This window comes from Bubalus kerabau, chromosome 7, assembly GCF_029407905.1.
Source record: "Bubalus kerabau isolate K-KA32 ecotype Philippines breed swamp buffalo chromosome 7, PCC_UOA_SB_1v2, whole genome shotgun sequence".
NCBI lineage: Eukaryota > Metazoa > Chordata > Mammalia > Artiodactyla > Bovidae > Bubalus > Bubalus kerabau.
The window spans coordinates 90904965-90929539 of NC_073630.1; the positions used below are offsets into that span (position 1 = coordinate 90904965).

The window sequence follows — 24575 nt, forward strand, 5'->3', positions numbered from 1 at the left end:
TTTTTCCTTTATCAGGTATTGTTGAGGTACTTGAAAAAGGGAACCTATATGAATCAATATTTGATGAGACACCTTTATGAGAGGAATCTGTAAACTTTGATTCATGGAAGAACTCTCCTTGAACTCTATTGCTATATTTTGTGACCTCCATTGAACAATATACCTTTCATATTATCTTTATGTGTCTTATTTCATTAGAGCTATTTCTATATTTGCTTCTCTTCATTGGATTTTAAACTTTAGGCGAGCAGAGTCTGTCTGTTCCTTGCAGTGCCCACATCAGGCCTTGAACATTTGAGGCACCCGTTAAATTTAAAAAGAATTAAATGGAGCTGAGAGTAGGATTAAATGGGAGATGAGAAAATTTCTGTCCCAAACAGCATTTTAAAATCTGTTTTCATATCAAAATGTGCCTTATTTATCTCTGAGTGGGAGATAAAGCATTCTTTGGCATACATGTCTATTCAAAGCTCTAACAGAGTGTATAGCAGAGAAACTTATTTAATTCTGTCTGACCTGCTACTCCTCAAATTTATTTGACAAAAACACTTTTTTGTGAAGGGTCTCTACTGCAGTAGACAGAAATCACCTCAAATTAATTTAAGCTCCAAATGGAATTTTCTGGCTTATATAACTAGTAATAATTCTTGATGAGTTCACAGAATGCAGAGGCTACAGGACCTCAGGGCCTGAGGCTGGGGACTCAGCAATCTCTCTTTTCATCATCCATTTTTCTCTCCTGATTTTGTGTTTCATTTTGGCCATTGACCTCATTCTCTCCTAGTGTGGACAATCCTGTGACAGGCCCTTCCAGCAAAGAGGGTAACAACCTTAGGTGAAAGGGAAACATTGATTTTTACACATTTATTTGAATGTTAATTTTCCAAAATGTTTTGGTCCCTGTGTAGATGGTGCATCCGTCCTTTGGACCAGTCACTGTTATCAGTAGGGGAGTTTACTAAGATGAGTCCTATCTAGGCATTTGTCCACTTAGATGGCCTGGGTGGTGGTGTGATGTCCAGAAACCACTGCTTTAAGAAAAGAGTTAGGAAAGCTTATTGGAAAGAGCAGAAATAATAACTACCATTCATTCACTGAACAAACATTTATTTCATCTTTTCTTCTAGGCATTAAGGATGTAACACTGAACAAAAGAGATGGATATTATCCTTCTATTAGCGAACTTACATTCTAGTGAGGAGGCAGATAATAAGGAAGATAAGTAAAAATTGTAGCATGTTTGACTGTAATAAGTACAAAGAAAAACATGAGGTAGGACAGAGGAGCAAGAAGAACCTGTGGGGAAAGGGAGGTGGAAATTTTTAACAAATGTGGCCAGGGAAGGTCTCAGTGTTGAGAGATAAGTAAAGATCTGAAGGAAGTGAGGAAGGGAGCCCTGCAGACATTCCATTCAGACACACAGCAGATGTGAAGGGAAGAGTGTGCCTGGTTGTCAGAGGGAAGGTTTGGACTCTGAGATGGTGGGTCTGAAGAAGACTGGGAAAAAGCAGCTGGAAACGAGGTCAGGGAGCTGATGGGGAGCCCGATGGTGCTGGAGTTGTGGCTTGTCATAATAAGACAATAAGTCTTAGTGAAATGGGGACCAACATTTGATTGCTCTGGCTGCTTTGGTGAACAGATGGGAGTAGGGTGGGGGGCAAGGGCAGAAGCAGACGATCCAGCTGGGAGACCAATGCCATACCCAGGAGGGAGGTGCTTGTAATGTGGCCCAGGGTGGTGGCAGTGAAGATGGTGAGAAATGGTTGGACATCTCTGATGGTGGGTCCAACAGGATTCACTGGTAGCATGGACATGGGGTGTGAGAGGAGGAAAAGTGTGGAAGATGACAGCAAGGTCTGGGCCTGGGCATTGGAAAAATGGAGCTGCTATGAGCCAGATGAGCAAGACTCCAGGATGAGCTAGTTTGAGGGGACTCTTGGGAGCGGGGCCCGGTTTTGGATTTGTAAAATTTGCAATGCCCGTTAAGACTTCTGAGGGTAGATGTAATAGGACTGGACTTCAGGTAAGAGGTCCTGGCTGAAGTAAATCTGTTCAACTCTTTGTGACCCCATGGACTGTAGCCTGCCAGGCTCCTCTGTCCATGAAATTCTCCAGGCAAGAATACTGGGGTGGGTCCCTTCTCCAGGGGATCTTCCCTAGCCAGGGATTGAACCTGGGTCTCTTGCATTGCAGGCAGATTCTTAACCATCTGAGTCACCAGGAAAGCCCATAGATCTGTGAGCCATCAGGACACAGATGGAATTTAAAGGCAGGGGGCTTGTCGAGATCACCCAGGAATGTGTGTAGAGAAAAGAGTCATCTGAGGACTAAGTTCCAGGGCAACTCAGGCACCACACATTTTTATTTTGGAATAGCTACTAATTTCTTCAAGAACACTAGTGTCCTACAAACACAGTGTGAGATTTGCTGATCTCAAAGAATATATCTTTATAACTACTTCTCTTCTGAGCACATAGAATGCAGTTCCTCTAGCTTTAAAAACATGCTTCAATTTTTCCAAAATGGTGTAGTCATCTCAGTAAAGGTACTATACAAGTAAAACATTTTGTGGAAGAATATGACTGTGGGATATTCTGCATGTTCTGTGAGTCAGTAGTTGCTTAGTGATAGATCCAGACAGTTAGTGTGTTCTAGAATGGGCCTCTAAAACCTCTTGAACTTTCCTGGGCATTTAATGTTCTTATGGTCTGACTGTAAATGCTGCAGAGCTCATTCCTTCCATTCAAAATATTTACGACCCAGCTGAATTATGTTGCAAAGGAAGCGATCAGTTCTGTGTGGGATAAACTGTTCTAACCCTCAGGGAGCTAAGAGCAAAGACTTCAGCCTTGGCAAAAGCATGATTCCAAAATGAATGCTTCTGGGACAAATTGAGAGAGTAGGATTGACGTATATACACTACATGTGTGAAACAGCCAGCCAGTGGGCAGCTGCTGTGCAGTACAGGGAGCTCAGCTCAGTTCTGTGATGACCTAGACAGGTGGGATGGGGGTTGTAAGGGAGGCTCAAGAAGGAGGGGATGTATGTATACACATAACTGATTGACGTTGTTGTACAGCAGAAACACAACATTGTAAAGCAGTTATACTCCAATTTAAAAAATTAAAAAAACAAATGAGTGCTTCTGGAGTTCCCTAGGAGCAGTGCTGAGAGAGTGGAAAGGCTTGTTCTGAACTCTGAAGGAGGTTTAGAAAAGGTAGAAATGAGGAAAGGACAGTTTTTTTGGTCCTAAGCGTGGGAGGCTAAGTACCTAAAACAGGAGATTATGATCAGATTACCTACCTAACTACAGCAAAGAGTGCTGGAGAGAATGGCAAGTACAATCAGATGATTATAGAGCTTCATGGCCTGTGTTGGTAATGGGAGCTCTCTCTGGAAAGAGTCTGAAGAAGATTACTCTAGCAGTGGTATTTCATTATGCCTTTGGGTCACTTGACCATATCCCACACTCTACTCCGTGTTATACAGAGCAATTCATTACTGCCACTTCCTTTGACTATAATAACAATTTGATGGTTTTAGACTATTCCCATGGCTGCTCTTTTTGTATCTGTAGAAATAAACAGACTTTTTGGAAATATTAGTATTGCTTGAAGGATTAATGGTATAAACTTTGGAAAAGTCTTTTACTGCTAGAAGTAGTCGTGTTTCTAACATCCAAAAATATATATCTTGCCTTTGTGGGTTTTTTTTGGTTTCCACTAAATTATTAGTTCCAACTTCCTTCTTTTTTTTGGCCTCTCAGTTTTCTTCTTGGATGAAGTTCCAAAGGCAAGAATCTTGTTAAAATGCTACTGAAGGTGATGGTTTTGGGGATCAGTTTTCATGGCACTTATTCTCCCTTATTGAGAACTATTTATATGGAAATAGAAAATAAAACTCTACTGTAATTTTTCATTACTGGGGAAAATTGGGCCATGCCTCCCACTTCCCATATAGGTGATAACCCGTGGCAGAAAAAAGTTCACTGGTAACTTTTAACTTAAGCAGGGAGACATTCATATTGGTGAGAAGTATATATCCAAAATCTTCTTGCAAAATTCTTAGCTCTATCTTGTTGGGATTGTTGAGATGTTTTCTTTGAGCTGTTGGGAGACGTTTCCCACTCATGGTAGGATGCTTGATCAAGCCTGTTCTAAGTGGGAGCTGGGTTGGGAGGGGAAATGAATGAATAACATCTACAGGATAAGTTTTCAAAGTGACTGTTAGGCAACCTTTCAATTCAGTTCGGTTCAGTCGCTCAGTTGTATCCAACTCTTTGCGACCCAGTGGACCGCAGCACGCCAGGCATCCCTCTCCGTCACCAACTCCCAGAGTTTACCCGAACTCATGTCCATTGAGTCAGTGATGCCATACAACCATCTCATCCTCTGTCGTCCCCTTCTCCTCTTGCCTTCAATCTTTCCCAACATCAGGGTCTTTTCAAATGAGTCAGTTCTTTGCATCAAGTGGCCAAATAATTGGAGTTTCAGCTTCAACATCAGTCCTTCCAATGAACACCCAGGACTGATCTCCTTTAGGATGGACTGGTTGGATCTCCTTGCCATCCAAGGGACTCTCAAGAGTCTTCTCCAACACCACAGTTCAAAAGCATCAATTCTTCAGTGCTCAGCTTTCTTTATAGTCCAACTCTCACATCCATACATGACCACTGGGAAAACCATAGCCTTGACTAAACAGACCTTTGTTGGCAAAGGTAACCTTTACTCGCCAAGAAAAGCACTTTATACCTTTACCTTTCTCCTCAAGCTCCCATGTACATCCGTCTTCCTCCTCCTCACCATCAGGTCATTCATATTTCACTGAAAAAATGTAAGTCCTTGGAATCATCTTCACCCCACAGACTTCCCAGATCACCCCTGACTGTACCTAGGGTCTGCCTTGCCTGGTTAGAATGGATGAGCTGTGTTCCATCTGGATTTAATCCCTCTAGCTATGCATGGATATCTCTCTTCTCAATAGTTCAAGGTTGCTTGAGCTGATTTGCAGTTATGCCCATTTCTCCTACAGTAGTAATCTGTCTTTACTAGATCATCTTCATGAACATTCCAAATTGTGATCATATTCCCCATGAAAAATCTCCGTTTTATCCTTTTCTTCACCTACCTCCTTAATTCTTGGCTTTTCTTGGTAGCAACATTTTGCAAAAGAATTCTCTCTACTCCCTGTCTCCATTTTTTCACATCTTATTCTTTACTGGGTAGCCTGGTGTCCGCTCTTGTATGGATCATTCACCCCTTCCATCTTGTCAAATTCATTGGTCTTTACTTTCTTTTAAAAAACATTTTTTAATAATTTGGCTGTGCTGGGTCTTTTGGTTGCAGCATGTGGGGTCTTTTTACCTGTGATTCTTTTTATAGCTGCAGCATGCCAACTCTTAGTTGCCATATGTGAGATCTAGTTGCCTGACCAGGGATTGAACCCAAGACCCTTGCACTGGGAGTATGGAGCCTCCCATAAGACCACTGGGACTTCCCTCGTGGTCCAGGTCCCATCATTAGTCCTTTCTTAGTTTTCATCTTATTTGAACTTCCAGCAGCCTTTGACACTGAAGCGGATAATCCTCTCCTCATTGTTCCCTTCACCTAAAGTCCTGGTTGGTGAAGGCCTGCTTTTATTCCTATCTCACAGGCTGCTCTTTTTCAGTGTCCTCTGCCAATATCTGCTTCCATTCCTATAAAAGGTTAGGTACCCCAGGGTTTAGGGTCAGTGGGCAGATGTTAAGGGTCAATGGACAGCCCTTTCCTCTGTCTACACTAACACCAGAGGTTGTATCATCCTATCACATGGTCTTAAATCCTGATTACACAGTGATATCTCCTAAATTTAGGTCTTTCTACTCCACCTTTCCATGGACTTTTCTTTAGTGGGTAAGTTCTGTTTGAAACATCTGAAACTCCTTACTGTGCCTTCAAGACCCTCCCCTGCTGGCCCCCCTCACGTCTGCAACTTCATCTGCTGCCGTTTTCTCTCCTGTGCTCCATCTGCTCCCACACACTGGGCCACCTGCTGTTGCTGTAACTGCCTAGCTCTTGCCTGGCTCAGAGGCTTTGGACTTTCTCTTCTCTTTGCCTAGAATTTTCTTTGCCCAGATCTTTACTTGGCTTGTCCCCTTACCCCAGTGTCAGACATGCTGCTTCAGAGGCCTTCCCTGACCTCCTTGTCTAAAGACGTATCCTCTTACATGTCTTACTTTTTCTTCTCAACACTTACCACTACTTTCAATTCTATTTTACTTCTCCCCTGCTGGAATATGAGCTCAAGAAGGCCGTGTCATTAGTTGACACATCCCTTATCATCAGGGCTTAGATCAGTTCCTGGCTCCCAGGAGACTCTTAAACTCATGTTTATTGAGTTGAATAAGTTAATGAATTGATACGTATGTAAATATTGTTTTATATGTAAACCACATGGCTATACACATAATGTTTTTGCATCCAAAATACAGAGAAAAACTTACTATAATAGAATGGTTAGACATAATAGAAGAATGGCTAGCTAGGGCCTGCCTGGTGCACATAGACTCATATAGAAATTTCTTTGAGTTCCCTTCTCTGGAAATAAGTTGTGTCTTCTTGGCTCTTCCCATGCAGCTGAAGAATAAGTTCATGAAAAAACTGCCACGTGATGCAGAAGCTTCCAACGTGCTTGTTGGCGAGGTAGACTTCTTGGATTCTCCTTTCATTGCTTTTGTTCGGCTGCAGCAGGCAGTCATGCTGGGTGCCCTGACTGAGGTCCCTGTGCCCACAAGGTAAGCTGCTCCCTGACTCGCTGGGGTCCGGTGTGGTCATAGGGAAAACTCCTCCCCATCAGGCTAGAGAGCCAATAGGATGAGGGTTCACCCAAAGCAAGCATGTTGGAAAGGTTTAACTTGAAATAACGGTTCAGTCTGACTTTCATGCTCTCGGTTGACTTGGCACATGTATAGTAGTAATAATGATTATAATAATTAATTGGACTATGGAATAGTTTCTGATGGATTAGCCTATTTAATACTCATAATACTTTTTAAAGTATAAACTATAAGGGATTTTATAGATGAAGAAACAGTTTGAGAGTTTAAGTAACTTCTCCAAGATCATATAGATGGTAAGTGGCTCAGAGTCTGAGTCATTTTCATTTGTTCTCTGTTATATTAGAAAATTGATAGTGGGTATGTTCATACATACATATACACATTATATATATCAATGTATGTAAATATGTCTATGTGTACATATTTAGATATGTATATATGTGTTTTGACTCAGTGGTAAAGAATCCTCCTGCCAGTGCAGGAGATGCAGATTTGATCCCTGGATCAGGAAGATCCCCTGGAGAAGGAAATGGGAATCCACTCCAGTACTCTTGCCTGGAGAATGTGGACAAAGGACCCTGGTAGGCTACAGTCCATGGGGTCCCAAAAGAGTTGGACACGACTGAGTGACTAAATAGCAATATGTGTTTATTATGTATATTCACAAAAGTAAAAATCATTAAGTTGTGCACTTAAATTTGTTTATTTTACTGTTATGTGTTAGGACTCATAAAGTTTTATTTTAAAAGGACGTATACTACTGTTATTACAATCATGTACTCATACTGCACAGTACCTTAGAAGTCATCCTTTTCTATTTCCCTCTGTAACTGAGCTCAGTAGAGGAGCTAGGAAGCTTGACTTTTATGTCAAGTGTAGTAGGTAAATAGAAGCTAATGCTTCAAATAAACTTGTACTTAGGAATAGGTTAAAGAGAAGTCTATAATCTTCAGGTTGACATTAGAAAATTGTTATAAAATAGGGCCTTTTTGGGGGGAGTGCCCAGGGCAAGGGCAGGGAACTTTTCTGTAGGTTTCGCCAGCTGAGCAGGAGAGGCTATGGATTTCCAGTGGTCTCAGAGGATCTGAGCAAGGTAAACCAACAAGATAAGGGGCTCAAGATTTGTTTTGAGCTAATTCAGGAGGAAAATTAGGAGAACATTTCCTTATGGCCTTCCATTCTATACATTACAGGCCATTCTTTTTTACGCTGCTATTTTTATCCCATTTTTCTACTTCTTAGACACTAACAACAGGGAGAATACTTGTCATATTACAATATAGGAATAATATAAACAGTCGTTGGACAAATAGCAGAGGAAAGGGGATAGTTATAGCTTATTCAGTTAATGGGATTATGATGATTTGTGTTTTCTATAACTTAGCTTTTTGCTTGAAAACATTCCAGCAGAGCTTTGCAGGTCCATCTGAGCAATCACCTGGCGAACAGCTAGCTGACTCAGTCGTGGCCGAACTCCAGCTTGCATGTCCCTTTGGTTTTATTTATGTCTCTTTGGACCAACTTTTCTGGAGCTTGAAAGAAAAAGACATGCCAAGAAGTGTTCAGTTGCAGTTTTTCATTTTTTATTCTTTTTCTCTAGAAGCTACAAATAAAAATATTTTAAGAGGTTTTTTATTTAAACAATAACACAAGATCATTGAGTAGCAAGTCATGACCATTTTGGAGTCCCTCTTATCATCTGCTCCTGTCCGGCTCATGTTTTTCTGTCCTGGACAGTGGTACTAGTCTAGAGGTAAAATCAAGCATTATTTGAATTGAGAAAAGGAGCCCAGTCTATTCAAGGGAATATAATTCAATAATGTCATAAAGCTATTTCAGGGCAGTAATCTGAATAATATATCCTAGCATGTTAACATTTTTCCAGGAAATAGTTTTATCCATTTGCTATCCTCTGAACGAGGGCAAGCTGTAATCACTGAGAAGGGAGTCTCATTAGCTTCTTTGTGTGTGAGTAATACAGGGCCACTTACAATGGCTGCATCCTGTGAAATCTAATAAAGGAAATCCCACAAGGAGCGTGGTGGTCATTGTGGAGGATGTATCTGCACTCAGCTGTGTGCTTTAACATGCATGCCACCCTGCTATCCTGCACAGAAACCTGAGAAATCTGTTTCTGTGCACATCTTGTAATGACGGTCATTTTTTCTTTTGAAAAATTTTTCTATTTTTCCTTTCCTTTAGAAGGTGGAAGACAGGCTCTTTTACTTATTATTATTATTCTTACTATTTATAATAAATAGCATTACTAGCATGCATCTTTTAGGAAATATGATTATAGCCACTCCGTTTGTATAGAGTTCACGAATTTCTCTATCCACTCTGCTCTTTGCTTGATCTAGTTTAGCTTTCTGTTTGCAGCTGGATTCCTACAAACTGGGTAGATGCTTTCTACATAGAGGACCTTCTTGTCATCCATGTGAAAGCAGATAAACTCTGTTCTTTGGTGACTTAGTCGGGTATGTTTATGATTTTCTTAGTGTCTTAACAGGCACTTTGCTTTGCTATCTTACATCTGTTCCATTGAGGCTGCCACTCAGTCATATTTATGGGCCACATGGAGATGAATATAATTCCCATTTTACAGTTCAGAGATGGAGCCACATGGATGACGCACTGTCAGTGCGGATTTCTGACTCTGAAGCCAGGCTCTTAGGGAAAATCTAAGGAGACTCCTAGAATGGATTGCAAAAAAATACTTTAGGGTTTTCCCATGAAGACGAATCAAAGCCCTTGATCAATCTGTGCTTTTCTTACCTTGATTTGCACATCTGAGGCAAATAATTATAAAGGGAGCTTGCAGCAGCAGCCCTCTATAAAATTAGAATGTTTACCCCTTTGTGTCACCCTTAGTTAATATCTATTTTATGTTATAAATAATGATCTGCCTGAAAGCAGTGCTTTGTCCCTAATTGTCAAAACCATAAAAATTCTATTAGAGGAATTGGGATGGAGGTCTTGCTAGTTCAGTTCTGTCTTGTGTAACGGTCTTCCAGTGGCTCACTGCTGTTTACTGTGTGCAACATGGTTGGTTATGATGGGTGTGTGGTCCTTATGAATTTATTGAGGAAGCTACAGTTTAGCCACATTTTCCAAAGCCACTAAATATGAATAATGGGTTATTTGATTCACTGTTGTTTGAAAAAAAGGGAGTAAGGAATTGGTACATGCTGAGTTTATTTTAGAATGGCTGTGATATATCAGGAAGGAGGAGGGGTACACATCTCGGAAAAGATGGAGAGGTTTAGGAAGGCTGGCTCTTTTTCTGATATTATGCTCTATTTCTGCCTATAATTATTTTGTGAATATGAATATAGTCCATTGGTTCTGGATGCAGATCATCTGGTACTGATTTTTGTTGTGGTGAATGCTAGAGGCATTCTCCCCAGGCACGATTGCTGCTGCTGCTGCTAAGTTGCTTCAGTCGTGTCTGACTCTGTGCAACCCCATAGACGGAAGCCCACCAGGCTCCCCCATCCCTGGAATTCTCCAGGCAAGAACACTGGAGTGGGTTGCCATTTCCTTCTCCAATGCATGAAAGTAAAGTGAGAGGGAAGTCGCTCAGTCGTGTCTGACTCTTAGCGACCCCATGGACTGCAGCCTACCAGGCTCCTCCGTCCATGGGATTTTCCAGGCAAGAGTACTGGAGTGGGGTGCCATCACCTTCTCTGCCAGGCACGATTAGTTACATGGAAAAGTGAGCACATTAGAGTGGAAGGGCCTCATGAAGATTCTCGAGACAGCCAGGCACTATTATAAATTCTGTGACTTGTGTCTAGTTATAAGCAAATACAAAGAACTCAGCAACATAAATTATTTCACCCGAGCCAGCGATATGGGCTGTGCCCTTTCATCCACACAAATGTAATGTTTACTCTAATTCGATAATAAAGAAAAAAAGCTTCTGGTTAAAAATAACATCTGTCCATTGACAAAAAAAAACACAAACAACCACTTGAGTCATGAAAGAAGTTTTCAGTATGTTATAAAAGCCGAGTTTGGCAAGATGGACTTCTGTCATAAAGGTTGTAACAGCTTTTGCTTCTTGGAGGGTTAAAGAGGAGAGAACGTGTTTCGGACAGAGGGAACTTCAGCTCGATAAGTTGTTCTGTGTTGTTAGTTTTCCCAGATCTCTCATCTCCATTTCAACAGTGCACTTCCAATTACAGTCTTCCTAGGGGTCTGCTTCCCTACAGATGAAATTCTCGACCTGAGGTGATGTTTCCTGCTACTTGTGGGTGTCCAGAGTTCCTCTCTATGCATTTTAAGAAAATGGATTTACTCAGGGGTTCCTGATTGAAGTAATGTGAAAATTTTAACTGATACGTAACTTTTTATTTCTATTTGGCACTTGATGATTTTCTTTATACTTTATATATATATATATATATATATATATATATATATATATATGAACATATATATGAATATATATATGTTTTAATAAAAATCACATTACTCAGGAAAGAGGAATTGTACCTTTATACCTAACTTAATGAAAACACTGTAGCTCTCATATACTGGGTTTGCTACTATGATAAATGGTTTGTTTATGGTCACCACTGGTCTGTTACTGCCATTTCTTCTTTGGTCCTATTTAGTAAAGAGCAGAGTAAATATTTGTAGAAGATGTATGCCCACATCTCATAGGATTTAAGGTGGAAGATCCATTACTCTGTTATCCCTTGGACTAGCTGCCCACTGTCTGCCAGAATTTATTTGAGGACTATTAATGACTGAGAGCATTTTCTGCACTTTCTAATAAGACACTATTTTGGCTTTGTTGCCATATAGTCAACCTGATAATTAATTCATGAGTCAGTTGATAAATGTGCATTTCCATAGTGTGTATTTATAAATGTAAAATAATCATGATGCAGATACTAGGGAGAGGTAGGAAGATGTAGACAGTCGTTCTGGAAAGGGTTAGATATTGTGTAGCGCTTAGATGCTAATATTTGGATGTGCTCAGATGCTCAGTTGTGTCTGACTCTTTGAGACCCTTTGGACTGTAGCCCATCAGGCTCCTCTGTGCACGGGGTTCTCCTGGCAAGAATATTGGAGTGGGTTGCCATTTCCTTCTCCAGGGGATCTTCCCGACCCAGGGATCAAACCTGTGTCTCTTGAGTCTCCTGCATTGACAGATGGATTCTTTACCACTGCCCCCTGGGAAGCCTGAAATAATAAAAAATGACAGGCAAAGGAAATACATTATTTTAAAATGTATTAAGTAAAGCATCCAGGTGTTATATATGTTCTCTTGCTGTACCACATTTGCCCACTTCTGTCTAAAGCTATGCCCTATTGTCCTGCCTGGCACCTGGCCCTTGGTAGACAAGTAAATAGAATTGGTACATATGAAAAGTACTGTATGTGTTTCTTAATGAGATTTGCATTTTACTTTAGTTGTTAAATGTTTTTTTCAGGTGTTGCACTCATTCAGTGAGCCATCCCTTCAGAAAAGTGCATTGTACTTTTCTGTCAATAAAAAAAGCTCTTGATAATACTGTATGTGGTGGCGTATAATTTAGGTTCAGCTTCAGAAAAAGGCAAGTTCTAGTTAGAAGAATTAAAACCCAGTTCTAATAATGACTTCCTTCATACTTGAATGACTTTCGTGCCTGCTGATTGCTTTTGCCCATTTCATCTACTGTGATAACACTTGAAAGCGAGTGCACCGCTCCACTCCAGAACTGGTTTCTAAGCAAATAAATACTGAATGGTTTTATGGTTATTCTGGTATAAACTCTGAGGATCCAGACATTCAGATTTACCTTCTTACATTCTCAATTTGTTTTTTTTCTTTACTCTTTAGATTAAATTTTATGATGAAAAATGGAATTATCTATTCAAGGGCATTTGAGAACAGACCCTAATACCTTGAAGAGTGTTGGCTATCAATAGCCCTTTCTTATACAACAAAAAATATAAATAAATTAGTAAAAAAGTAAATTTTACCAACAAAAGTCCTAAGCCATTCATGGTTTCATAAGATCTTACTTAAGCTTTCTTGTCCCCAGCTAAGTATCCACAACGTCTTTCCCCAGAGTGGCCTATGGAAGTCATAGTTGGATAGCCTTCTCTGGTGTATAGGTTGCACAGGTATTATTAAGCAGAATTGTGTGCTGAAAAAAAACAGGAGGTAAAAAGTCCTATCTGTCTTGTTGTTCAGTTGCTTAGTCATGTCCAACTCTTTGTAACCCCTTGGACTGCAGCACACCAGGCCTCCTCGTGCTTTACTACATCCCAGAGCTTGCTCAAACTCATGTTTATTGAGTCCATGATGCCATCCAACCATCTACTGTGTCATTCACTGGGGACAGTCTTTGAGCCCATCCATTACCTTCCTTGAGCCTAGGTTTCTTCACCATTAAATGGGAGTAAGATGCATGTCCTTATAGCAAAGGATAGTAGGAGTTTAAATGATATGTGAGTGTGAAATGCTTTGTAAGCTTTAGAAAGCTGTGCAAACATAGCATGTGATCATTTTTATTGTCCTCATTATCTCCATGCTAGGTAAGATATGATCATAAATAAGCAAGGCAGGGATTTGTCTAGTACTGCCTTTTGTCTGTTTTTGAATTCATATACTTCCTGCTCCCCAGTTGAGAGTTGCATCTTTGCCCTTGTGATCAGTGAGGGATTCCTTCCAACATGATAAGGGGTGAACTTGAGTGGAGATAAGCCCGTTATTGCAAGTTTCAGGACCTAACTACTGTGGAACTGTGCATTATCAAGAAAACAAGTTTGGAAAAGAAAATAAGGAATCCTGTAAAAGAATTTTAACTGTGAATGATGTTTTATATTTAATTTCTCTCAAATTTTTCCTTCTTTACTTTGGTTGTCAGCATGTGGCTTATTGTAGAGGAGTTGGATTTTGCTGACCCCCAGCCACTTCTGAGTAGAACTATTTCTTTAAAATATGGAGAGGATCACTTGTCACCATCAATATTGGGTGAAGAAAAGTCAGAAAAATCAGAAGATGTGCTAAGTCTTTCTATTTATTGTGCTTAATGGGTTTTCTCCAAAGATTCTGAAAAGTCAGAAGAAAGAGAAAGGAAAGAAAGTTTAGAAAAGAAAGACTTACTCATGTAGTGAACCTGTCCTTCTTCATGAAGAAGCTTTTTAGGGTTCCATGCTCAATTCTCCCTTGCTTCCAAACAAAATGAACAACAGTTTGTGTTTCACAATAGTATGGAAGAGTGCCTTTCATATTACCAAGACTATGACCTTTGTTTTAAAGATGAATTCTAGACCTAACCTTTTTATGAATTAGGATTAAACATGTCTCAGTGTTATGTGTATTGAGTTTGATGAAATATGTGTTACAGCCTTTGCTTCTTTCCTCTCCCAATAGGTTCTTATTCATTCTCTTAGGTCCTAAGGGGAAAGCCAAGTCCTACCATGAGATCGGCAGAGCCATTGCCACCTTGATGTCTGATGAGGTAGGGAACCGGGAAGATGGTGATCTGTGAATGTCATTCTTGTGTCCTCATACTGTGAGTTGGCTGTCACAATTTCTTGAATTAGAATTATGTAGTTACCAACCTTCTTTAAAACATGAGGTACAGTCATTTGTGCAAATGAGCTGACACCTGCTTTTAATAGTTTTCAAAAAATAAATTTTATGTTAGAATAAGTCATATTTTCCTTTCTCTAAACATTTGCAGTTCTGCAAACTGAAGTATGTTAAATATTATTTAAAAGGTTCAAGTCACTCTGTATTAACATAATCTCTTAAAATGTTTAATATATTCATCCTGCAAATTCAAGTGTTTTGTTTCAGAAGTGGGTTTTATAAAATAATGCATAGTAAAATGCATTTTCCCTTAGGTATCAGAAAGTACCTGTTTTTGTGGTTTTCTTATCTTGTGGGAAGGAATGATGCATATACTAAAATGCATTAGCAACCATTCTGCAAAGTATCTAGCACTTTGAAATTATGACTGTACTCTCATAACAGCTTGACGTCACTACACACACCTTAGACGTGTTGAAACTTCCGAACTAGTCTCACAGTAGGAGAAATACTATTAGAATATAGGATCACTGATTTCTGCTTTTATGCCTTTCTAGCTTGCTATTTTGCCAAATGTTTTGTTTTTGCTTCATTGCTTGATATGTTAGCTTCTCCATGTGTTGAGTGGAGAATAGCGCATTTAGTTAATGGCAGTTCTATTTGGTGATTACTCAGATGGTTACTTAATTTGGGAACACTGATGAATAGCAATGCTGTTTTTTTCCTTTGAAGCAACTAGGCATCTCAGTGGGTTTTTTTATTTATTTCTGCATATTTACAATTTCTTAATTCTTCACCCTAAGATGTATTGATCAGAAATGCTTTAGGCAAAAAAGAAAAAGAAGAAAAAGAAATGCTTTAGGCTGCACATGACAGAAAATCTGACTTATTGTGGCTTAAACAATTTAGGGTTTGTTTTGCACACATATTAGGAAATTTGGAGGTAAGTAGTTGCTGGAGTTGGTTAAACTTAACTGCTTAATGGTAAATCAAGGGCCAAGGCTCTTGCTTTGTGGTCTTAAGATGGCTGCTGCTGTCAACTCCAGTCACACCATCTATAGCAGAGCAGGAAGGAGGAGGCAGGGTATACTAGCTGTGTCTTTCTTTTTGAACTGGTATTTTAATGCTCCTCCCACACATTGTTTTTTCTTTTTTTGTAATCCCATGAGTCAGAACTGCCCATCCTTACCTGCAGGCTAGGCTAAGAAAGATACTGACTTTCCAGCCTCCATAGTGGGAGGTAGCAAGAGAAAATAAGGCTGGAGCCAGTTATGTCCACTGCAGATGTTATGCTTACACTTTGAATGACTTCCCCTAAACCCCAAAACCCCCACACCATTATGTGTTGTTTGATAGTTTTTACACATCCTACTGAGGAGAAAAGACAGCAATCTTTAAGAATAGCCAAAGGTATCAAACAGGGCCCATCTTCTTTCCTGGAGACTAAAGAATTTGACTTACAAGGTGTGAAAGGCTTGGGTTATGTATAAAGGACTTTCAGATTATCAGGCAGGTTAGAAGAATGAAATGATGGACAAAGAGTATGATACACATTTGCTACCTTGGATGGTTTGGTTATTGGCTTCCTAAAAGACAGACAGATGATCACCTACTTAAAACCCCTTTGCTTTAACTCACATTATTTGTGTGTTTGAGAGCTGCAGATTTTGAGTTTTAACCAGTCTTAACACTCAGTTTGAACTTTTCCTTCTTGAATTAGAAGCAGTGGTTTGGCCCAGTAGTTTTTATTTCAGGGAATGATTGTGTATTTCTCTAAACTATTTTCATCTGGCTTCCATAGCAACCATATCAGTAATAGTACATACCAGTGGGAGATGAAAGGCAATGCTATTTTATGGTATTGTTAGGAAAAAAATCATATAAAAGAAGCACAGCTGTTTTCTCATGCCTCTACCTATATTCTTTGGGTTCATAATCTGGATACTGAAATATTTTGGATTAAGCTGAATAGTAGGAAATAGGAGGCTATGGTCACAGTAATGTTAAAGTAGATTATGGATTGCATTCTTCAGCCTCAACATCTGAGGCATGTGGAGAGTTCTCTTGTTGGATCAGCACATGTCTTCTTATTCTTTAGGTGTTCCATGACATTGCTTATAAAGCGAAAGATAGGCAGGACCTGATTGCTGGCATAGATGAGTTCCTAGACGAAGTCATTGTCCTTCCACCTGGGGAATGGGATCCAGCGATCAGGATAGAGCCTCCTAAGAGCCTTCCATCGTCTGACAAAAGGTAAGATGATCAGGCCATTGGGAGTTTTAATCTTTGAGAAGGAGATTTTTTTTGGAAGAGGTTCTGTCTAGTGCCTTAATATTGACAGATTTCCATTCAACTTGAGGTATTATTGCAAATGAATCACACATGTGCCTTCATTTGACATTTGATTGACACTGGAAAATGGGCATGTGGTGATATTCTTCAGTGATTACAAATTAAAGATCTCAGATTATGATATTGGAATACACTGTAGAGATTCTTTTGGGATGTTTCTGGGACCCCTTTATAGGTGGAAAGATCAGTTTACTCAAGGTGGCTCCCTGTAGATTTAAGAGGTTAAGAAATTGGGTGAGATAATTGAGGGGAAGCCATTTTCTAGAAATCTGTGGTTTTCCAGATGAAACAATTTCCCTTTCATACAACATACAGTTTATTCAACTTTTTATTCATCTACTCATTTTTTGGGGGTCTAACTAGAACACTTTAAAGTTGTCTGCTTCCCTGTTAAAGAGTCTGCCTGGAATGCAGGAGACCCCGGTTCAATTCCTGGGTCAGGAAGATCTCCTGGAGAAGGGATAGTCTACCCACTCCAGTATTCACGGTATTCCCTGGTGGCTCAGACGGTAAAGAATCTGCCTGAAATGTGCGAGACTTGGGTTCAATCCCTCAGTTGGGAAGATCCCCTGGAGGAGGCCATGGCAATCGATGCCAGTATTCTTGCCTAGAGAATCCCCATGGGCAGAGGAACCTACAGTCCATGGGGTCGCAATGAGTCAGACACCAATGAGCTATTAAGCACACACAGGATGGTGGCAGGAAATAATGATCTTTCTCCCAAAGGGTTTTTGGTCCATCTCTTCATTAGTTAGTGCACGATGTAGCTAAGAGGCAGGTGAATAAAATAAAACTAATCTTCTCTTGGGCTCTGTTGTCTTGATTAGAAAGAATATGTACTCAGGCGGAGAGAATGTTCAGATGAATGGGGACACGCCCCACGATGGAGGCCATGGAGGAGGAGGACATGCAGATTGTGAGGAATTGCAGCGCACTGGAAGGTACCTGATGGATTCTTCTGTTGTTCATGATGAGGTTCCCCTCTGGTCTGAATTCCCCTTCATCTTTCTATCAGTGCTTTGTTACTGGTTTCTATGGTCGGTCAGCCAACACAGGTTTATGGTGTGTTATAGTCACAGGTGCTTGGGCTGCAGCAGTGAATGGATGGAAAACCTCTGTCCTTAGGGGTCTTACTTTGCAGTGGTGGGAGACAAACAGTGAGCAAATGACGAAATGTGAATCTGATTGTGTGGGGCAAAGTAAAGCAGAAGTAGGGAGTTTTGCAACAGGCGAAAGGTACTAGGTAATACCATTTTACATAGCGTGGTCTGTAAGGGAAGGCCGTAAAGGGAATTGCAGCATTTGAGGAAAGTCTGAAGAAGTGCGGAGGCAGATCCTGGCGGGGGGGAGGGGGGGTTGCGGAGAACAGCAGGGTGCCTAGTGGGTGCTGGGTTGGCACAGAGGCCAGCGTGACGGCAGTGGCATGAATGAGAGCTGTTAGAGAAATGGGGGGTGGGGTGGGTGTGGCAGAAAGGCCAGTCTCTCCCTGCCCTTGACTTGCTTGATTCCATCTCTTCCTGATGCATTTACTCAGAAGTGTACCCATATTACAGAACAGAGTACAGAGTTATAGAACATGTACAGAGTTACATGTTACAGACATGAGTGACTTGCCAGGCCACTGTCTCCTCGGCCTGCAGTGGGGAATTCAGGTTTCTCAGGCAGCTTTGGCTAAATCTCTTTTTATTAGAATTGTGCCTTCACTATTAGGTTCTCCATTTCAATCTGAATTAAGTACAGTTTTAAGTAGGATACTTGTTTATGAAGATACGACTTTTTAAAAAACACTTCAGATTTTTGAAAACACAAAGGTATGTCATTTTAACAGACAACTGAATCTGAATGAAATGACATTCTTTTCTTCCTCCAGTGACCCACTTGGGTTTGTTTCCCAAATGAAGAGGATGTTATTTCTCTCCTCTTCCTTCTTAAAGACTAGAGAACAGAACCTCTCTCTCCCCCATTTTTTTCCCTGAACAGTTCTTTACAAACTATTCCCATTAGAAATATCCTTTTCCTCTTCTATAGATACAATTTCTGGGATTTAACTTCTTTATTTAATCAGACTGTAATCTTTGATATTTTAACTTTCCTAAGTGCATTGCATGTCTGCAATGTCTGCTACCATGCAATATGTCTGTACATACCAAGAAAAGTGAAGCAGGGTGTTGAATGCAGCTAAGACAGACAGACAGACACACAATCCTGGGAATGTGTGAGAGCGTAGTGCAAGTCTTGCCATGAGTGGAGGATCAAGACTTCCAAGGGTTGTAGCGCTCTGAGGGAAGACATCAAAGGCAGAAGGCACAACGTGGGGAAAGCTGAGTGAGGTTTGGTTGAGGGAGTGAGCTGACACATGACAGACAGCTGGCCTGCCTGTGGATATGAGGCAGCTCAGCTTGCTACGTTCCTCCAGGACACACCTGCATGGCTTTCTCCCTTCATTCTTTCCGATCCTCACCCCAAAGTCACCTGTTACGAGTCCTGTTCTGGCCACTCTGATATTACAGCCATAGCAACTCTAGCATTTAACCCAGATCCCCACTTAATTTTTTCTTTGATTTTTAGCCCCATGCATTTTACTTATTTCGTTTGCCTCACTCAGAAAATAACTCCATGAGGGTGGGTATTTTTTCCTGTGTTATTCGCTGTTGTATTTCCAGTACTCAGAATAGTGCTGGGCATATCCCAAATGACCAAATACATGTTTGTGGAATGAATGAATGAATGAGGCTGGGATGGACGTTCTGACAAGATTAGAAAGGGCCTTATGGTCGGCTCACAGGTTGGGATGTTTTCCTTCAGACACTGATACTGAATTCATCTACACAATTCACTCTCATCTAAAGACCAACAGTCTAGGGAATGTGACTGCCTAATTTGGTGATCAAAAAGAAGACAGAAGAAAATGTATTCCTTTACAGTTTTCTGATTTTATCTTTTCTGAAATAGTATCTTGCTGATTCAAACACTTTAAATACACCTTCTCTGTGATTAAAATAAGTTATCTCTTGGTTCATTGCCCGATACTTTATTTTACATTGTCACGTTTGCTTTTTCCCTACCCAGGTTCTGTGGTGGACTCATTAAGGACATAAAGAGGAAAGCACCATTTTTTGCCAGTGACTTTTATGATGCTTTAAATATTCAGGCTCTTTCAGCAATTCTCTTCATTTATCTGGCAACTGTAACTAATGCTATCACTTTCGGAGGACTGCTTGGGGATGCCACTGACAACATGCAGGTGGGTTTGGTTTGGGGGAAGACACAAATAGTACAGCCAGATTGCCTTCCTCACCCCTGCAGCTCAGCGAGAAGCAGATGGCCTTTCAGTTACTCAGCGTGATTTTCTTTCTTTTGCTGGATGCTGCATTTTATTTCGCTTCTGGTCTGCTGCTGTATTTCCAGCATTTTAGTAGTTACAAAAATAGCTCGATGAAATCTGGCTTGAGTCACAAGTAGGGAAAAGAAGGGAAGGAAATGAGGATATATAGCTCTATTTGGGCAAAAGCAGATCAGCTGCTTTAATTTTGTGCCGGGTATAAGGTTTCGATCTTCTATTACCTTGAATGTATGGACCACACTGTTAAACTTGATATATCAAGTTTTGGGGGAATTGCCTGGTTAGCTTCCTTTTACATGTGAGCAGACGACGGGTGTTTTGCTCAAGACTGAATTTGTATCTTTATGAGAAGAACTCAGCTTTAAGGATAAAAGCTACGAGTTGGTGTTCCTATTCCTGGATCTGCCTCTCATTAAGCCATTAAGATTCTAGCTTATTTTGTTGGTTGCTTTGCAGGTGGCATTTGCCCTTCTTTTGTAGCCATAATAGCTGAAGTTTTAGTGATAGAAAAGATATTTTTAATACCCATAATCAGAAAGATGTGTACAAAACCTCTTTTATTTGATCCAATCATTATGGAAAAAAATAGGCATTGTGCTAGTTGCGGAGTATAGAGTAGTGAGTGAAGCTGAAAAGAACCAGATTCAAGCCCTTTTCAAACACTGTTCTTCTGTGTTACTACTTATTACTGTTTAACCTATGTGACATTAATAAGTGCTGCCAACCAGCTCATTTAAAATAATAGAGCTGCTTCCAAAGGATTGCTTTTTTTCTACTTCTGTTTTCTCCCCTGGGCACATTTCATATTTTAGATTTCTGCTTAAACACAAAATTAAGATGGACACGCTCTGTGACATCTGTGTTGACCCAAGCAAAAAGGGAGACATTACTTTAAACAATTTTATTTCACTTGTTAAGAACACTTTCATCTTTTAGTCTTTATCTATTGCTGCATAGCATGTTACCCCCAAATCTGAGGCTTCAAACAACCATTGTCTCCTTCTCTCTTATGGTTTTGGTGGTTGATGGACTCGGGTGGCTGGTTCCCTTAGGTCCTCGTAGACTTGCAGTGTTTTGGCAGCTGAGTTTGGAGTTGCCCGAGGGCTTCTTTCCTCATGTGACTGCTGCCGGGGCTGGGGGCTCCCCCTCTGACCATTCCAAGGCTGGCTTGGGTTTTCTCACAGCTGGGCACTGTGATGCCTCCCGTGACCTCCTGCTCCTTTGAAAGGGGGCAGTTGCCACTTGGCTTTCCTTGTTGCCATGTGAATATGCACTCGTTTTTCATTTTCTGATTTTTAAAGAGAGGTTGGAAATTCAAATTCTTAAGTGAAATCTGGTGATCCTGAAATATTGGCTTCTGAAATATTGGCCAATGATCAACATTTTTAAAATTACATTGTGCTGACCAGAAAGCACTTAGCTGTATATTCCCAAGTATGGGGAATAGAAGCCAAGCATTGTAGACACAGAGATGAAGTATATGAAAAAAGTGTCTTCCCCTTTTTTCCTCATTCATAGACAAAAATGAGTAAATTAATTGTAACAGTAATCCAGTAATGGTATTTTTACAAAATCTGTCTGTATTCAAATTGCGTGGCTATTCTTCATCTAAATGAAAGTCTAATGATAATTAAAATACATCATTCAAAAGAACAAAGTAGAGGAAAAAAGCACTGGGGAAGTACCCTGAGGCCAGCACGAAGAAGATAATACAGGCAACCTCATGTTAAGTGAAGGACAGGGAAACCTGGCATGCTGCAATCCATGGGGTCGCAAAGAGTTGAATGCAACTGAGCGACTGAACAACATGTTAAGAAAAATCACAGAAAGCTGTGATTTTGAGAGGGTAGCAAAGACTCCTTCTGTCTTGCACAATATAGATAGACTTTCAGGTGAAGATAATTTTTCAACATGTTTTTTTTTTAAATATTCTTATTGAGATGGAGACATAATGACATTTCTTATGTGTTACCCTTTTGCCTTTTTAAGCTGAATTGAACTCTTCAACTTCGTGAGACTTAGCTTTAAAATGCTGCATCTCACACGAGAGAGAGAAATCTCTTTAAGTCTATTGTTGATCCCTCCTGGTGGTGCATTATTTTGCATATGAGTGAGTTCTGTAAAGATTAAGTTGTGTAACATATATCGTTACTGTGGGTTTGTCCTCTGTGACAAGTATTATGGGAAAGGCCTTGCTGGTGGAGTAAGCTATTTTCTGGGTTCTAAAGACTTTAGGAGAAATATAAATGCTTACAGTGTGTCAGGATGTCCATTAAAATGACTATTTGCTGGATGTTACTTCTGGGAGTTGACTTAATCAAGTATCTAATTGAAACCTATGAGGATAATTTGTCAGACATAATAGACCATTGTATCAATAAATTATGTAACCTCCATTGATAGTTTCACTGAAACTGAATTCTGTTTTTTAAAACTTTCTCTGAATGAAAATAGTGTTGGATATATTTAACACTCATATATACATATATTTAGTCTTCATGTCATTTCTGAAGACTTTTTTGTTTTAAGAACTATGTGGATGAAATACTACAATTTGGTACTTTCAGTGGGTGGCAGAAACATTGAAAAACAGAGATTAAAAAATTAATGATCGTTAATAGCTATTTCTTGAACAGAATACTCTCTTATGAATTTCTTTTGGGCGGAATGATGCTGTTAGTAAATGAGTTCATAGATTCAATGGGTTTTTTGATATAATATGTGTAAATATAATTTGACTAGGACGTGCACACGCATACGCGACTCAATAGTTACATAGTAATTTTACATATCCTAGAATTTAAATATGGAAAAATTTTGCTTATAGTCATCTAATTAGGTTTTCTTGCAGTGGTAGATGACTTAGATGGGTGTATCTATTGGTTTTATCTATTTTGAAGACCAGGGAATAAGGTGAATTTAATATGTTGAAGAGTGTCTCAAAACTGAAAGGGTATGTTCTTTAACATAGAGAGGTGTTTTTTTGTGATATGAACATTGGGGTGCATACATCTTTTTGAATTACAGGTTTTCTTCCTAAATACATGCCCAGGAGTGGGATTGCTGGGTCATATGTCAACTCTGTTCCTGATTTTTTGAGGAACCTGCATACTTTTTTCCATAAGGCTGCACCAGTTTACATTCCCACTAACAGTGTAAGAGGGTTCCATTTTCTCCATACCCTTTCTAGGACTTGTTATTTGTAGACTTTTTAAATGACAGCCATTCTGACCAGTGTGAGGTAAAAACTCTCACTGTAGTTTTGGTTTTCATTTCTTTAATAATTAGTGATGTTGACCATCTCTTCATGAGCCTTTTGGCCATCTTATAACATACAGAGGTTTTGATGCTCTGGCAGTAAATGTCTTCTTGACTTGGCATCAGGAAAAGAAAATACTTTGTGGATTTGGTGTCAAGGCCCAGGTTATTTTACCAGTCTAAGGCAGACGTCGATACATTCTTTTGTGAATATTTATTGAATGTCTACTGTGTCCCAGGCATTAAGTGCTGGGGATACAGATAACATGACCAAAGTAGGTAAGAATCCCTATTCGGATGGTATTTACAATCTAGAGTTGATAAAGCAATCTTTTTTATGCTCCCCCGAGATACCAGTAGTGGTCTGTAGTGGACCTATTTAAAGGGGTGAAATCTTTCTTCATTTGACTTTCTAAACGCTAGATCAGAACTGAGCAGAAAAGCATTGTCACAGCCTGAAATAATCTTCAGTTGTATCACATGCCTTCATAAATGTGGCAGTGGGTTATTCACAAAAGCACAGGCAGCTCAAATGAGTCAACCGAGTACAGTGTCCTTGCTTTTAGAGGCGGGCAGCTGAGAGACGTTCACGTAGACCTTTATTGTGAGGCTACAAATAGACATGGATGCTGGGCAGAAGCATGTTGTGAAAACATGAGTGAGTCACCCACACCTGTGTCGTTTAAGCAAACTCTTCTGCCAACTTCTCTTCAGGAGGTCTTGCCTACTCAATGACAGGAATTTACATTTAAGCATTCATTTCAGAGCAGAAATATATATATATATATGCATATATATGTAATTAGTATTCACATACATTCTCAGTTATAAAAATTCAGTAATCTCACATATATATGTAATATATATATAAATATCACATTATGTGTGTGTGTTTGTGTATATACATATGCACACACCTATTTCGAAGCAAATCTTGAGAGGCATATGGATCATTTCCCATGGAACTGTGTTCAAAATAAATCAGTTGAGGCTCCAGAGGCTCCAGTCAGTTCAGTCAGTCGCTTAGTCGTGTCCAACTCTTTGTGACCCCATCCGTGGGCTGCAGCACACCAGGCTTTCCCATCCATCACCAACTCCCGGAGTTTACTCAAACTCATGTCCATCAAGTCGGTGATGCCATCCAACCATCTCATCCTCTGTCGGCCTCTTCTCCTCTCGCCTTTAATCTTTCCCAGCATCAGGGTGTTTTCCAATGAGTTAGTTCTTTACATTAGGTGGCCAAAGTATTGGAGTTTCAGCTTCAGCAT

The 24575-nt window shown here is 40.0% G+C and overlaps 1 protein-coding gene across 9 annotated transcripts in view; it reads left to right on the forward strand.

Moving 5' to 3' along the window:
- The window catches only part of SLC4A4 (solute carrier family 4 member 4), a 309392-nt gene that overhangs the window by 190050 nt on the left and 94767 nt on the right, over positions 1-24575 (forward strand). For all 9 annotated transcript variants that reach the window (XR_008717186.1, XM_055588771.1, XM_055588772.1 and 6 more), the window contains 5 exons: positions 6615-6772; positions 14193-14280; positions 16453-16607; positions 17534-17647; positions 19776-19950. Coding sequence is in view for 8 of the 9 variants with exons in the window: in XM_055588771.1 (XP_055444746.1) it covers positions 6615-6772; positions 14193-14280; positions 16453-16607; positions 17534-17647; positions 19776-19950 (690 nt within the window). In the remaining variant the exon portion in view is untranslated. The remainder of the gene's footprint in view (positions 1-6614; positions 6773-14192; positions 14281-16452; positions 16608-17533; positions 17648-19775; positions 19951-24575) is intronic.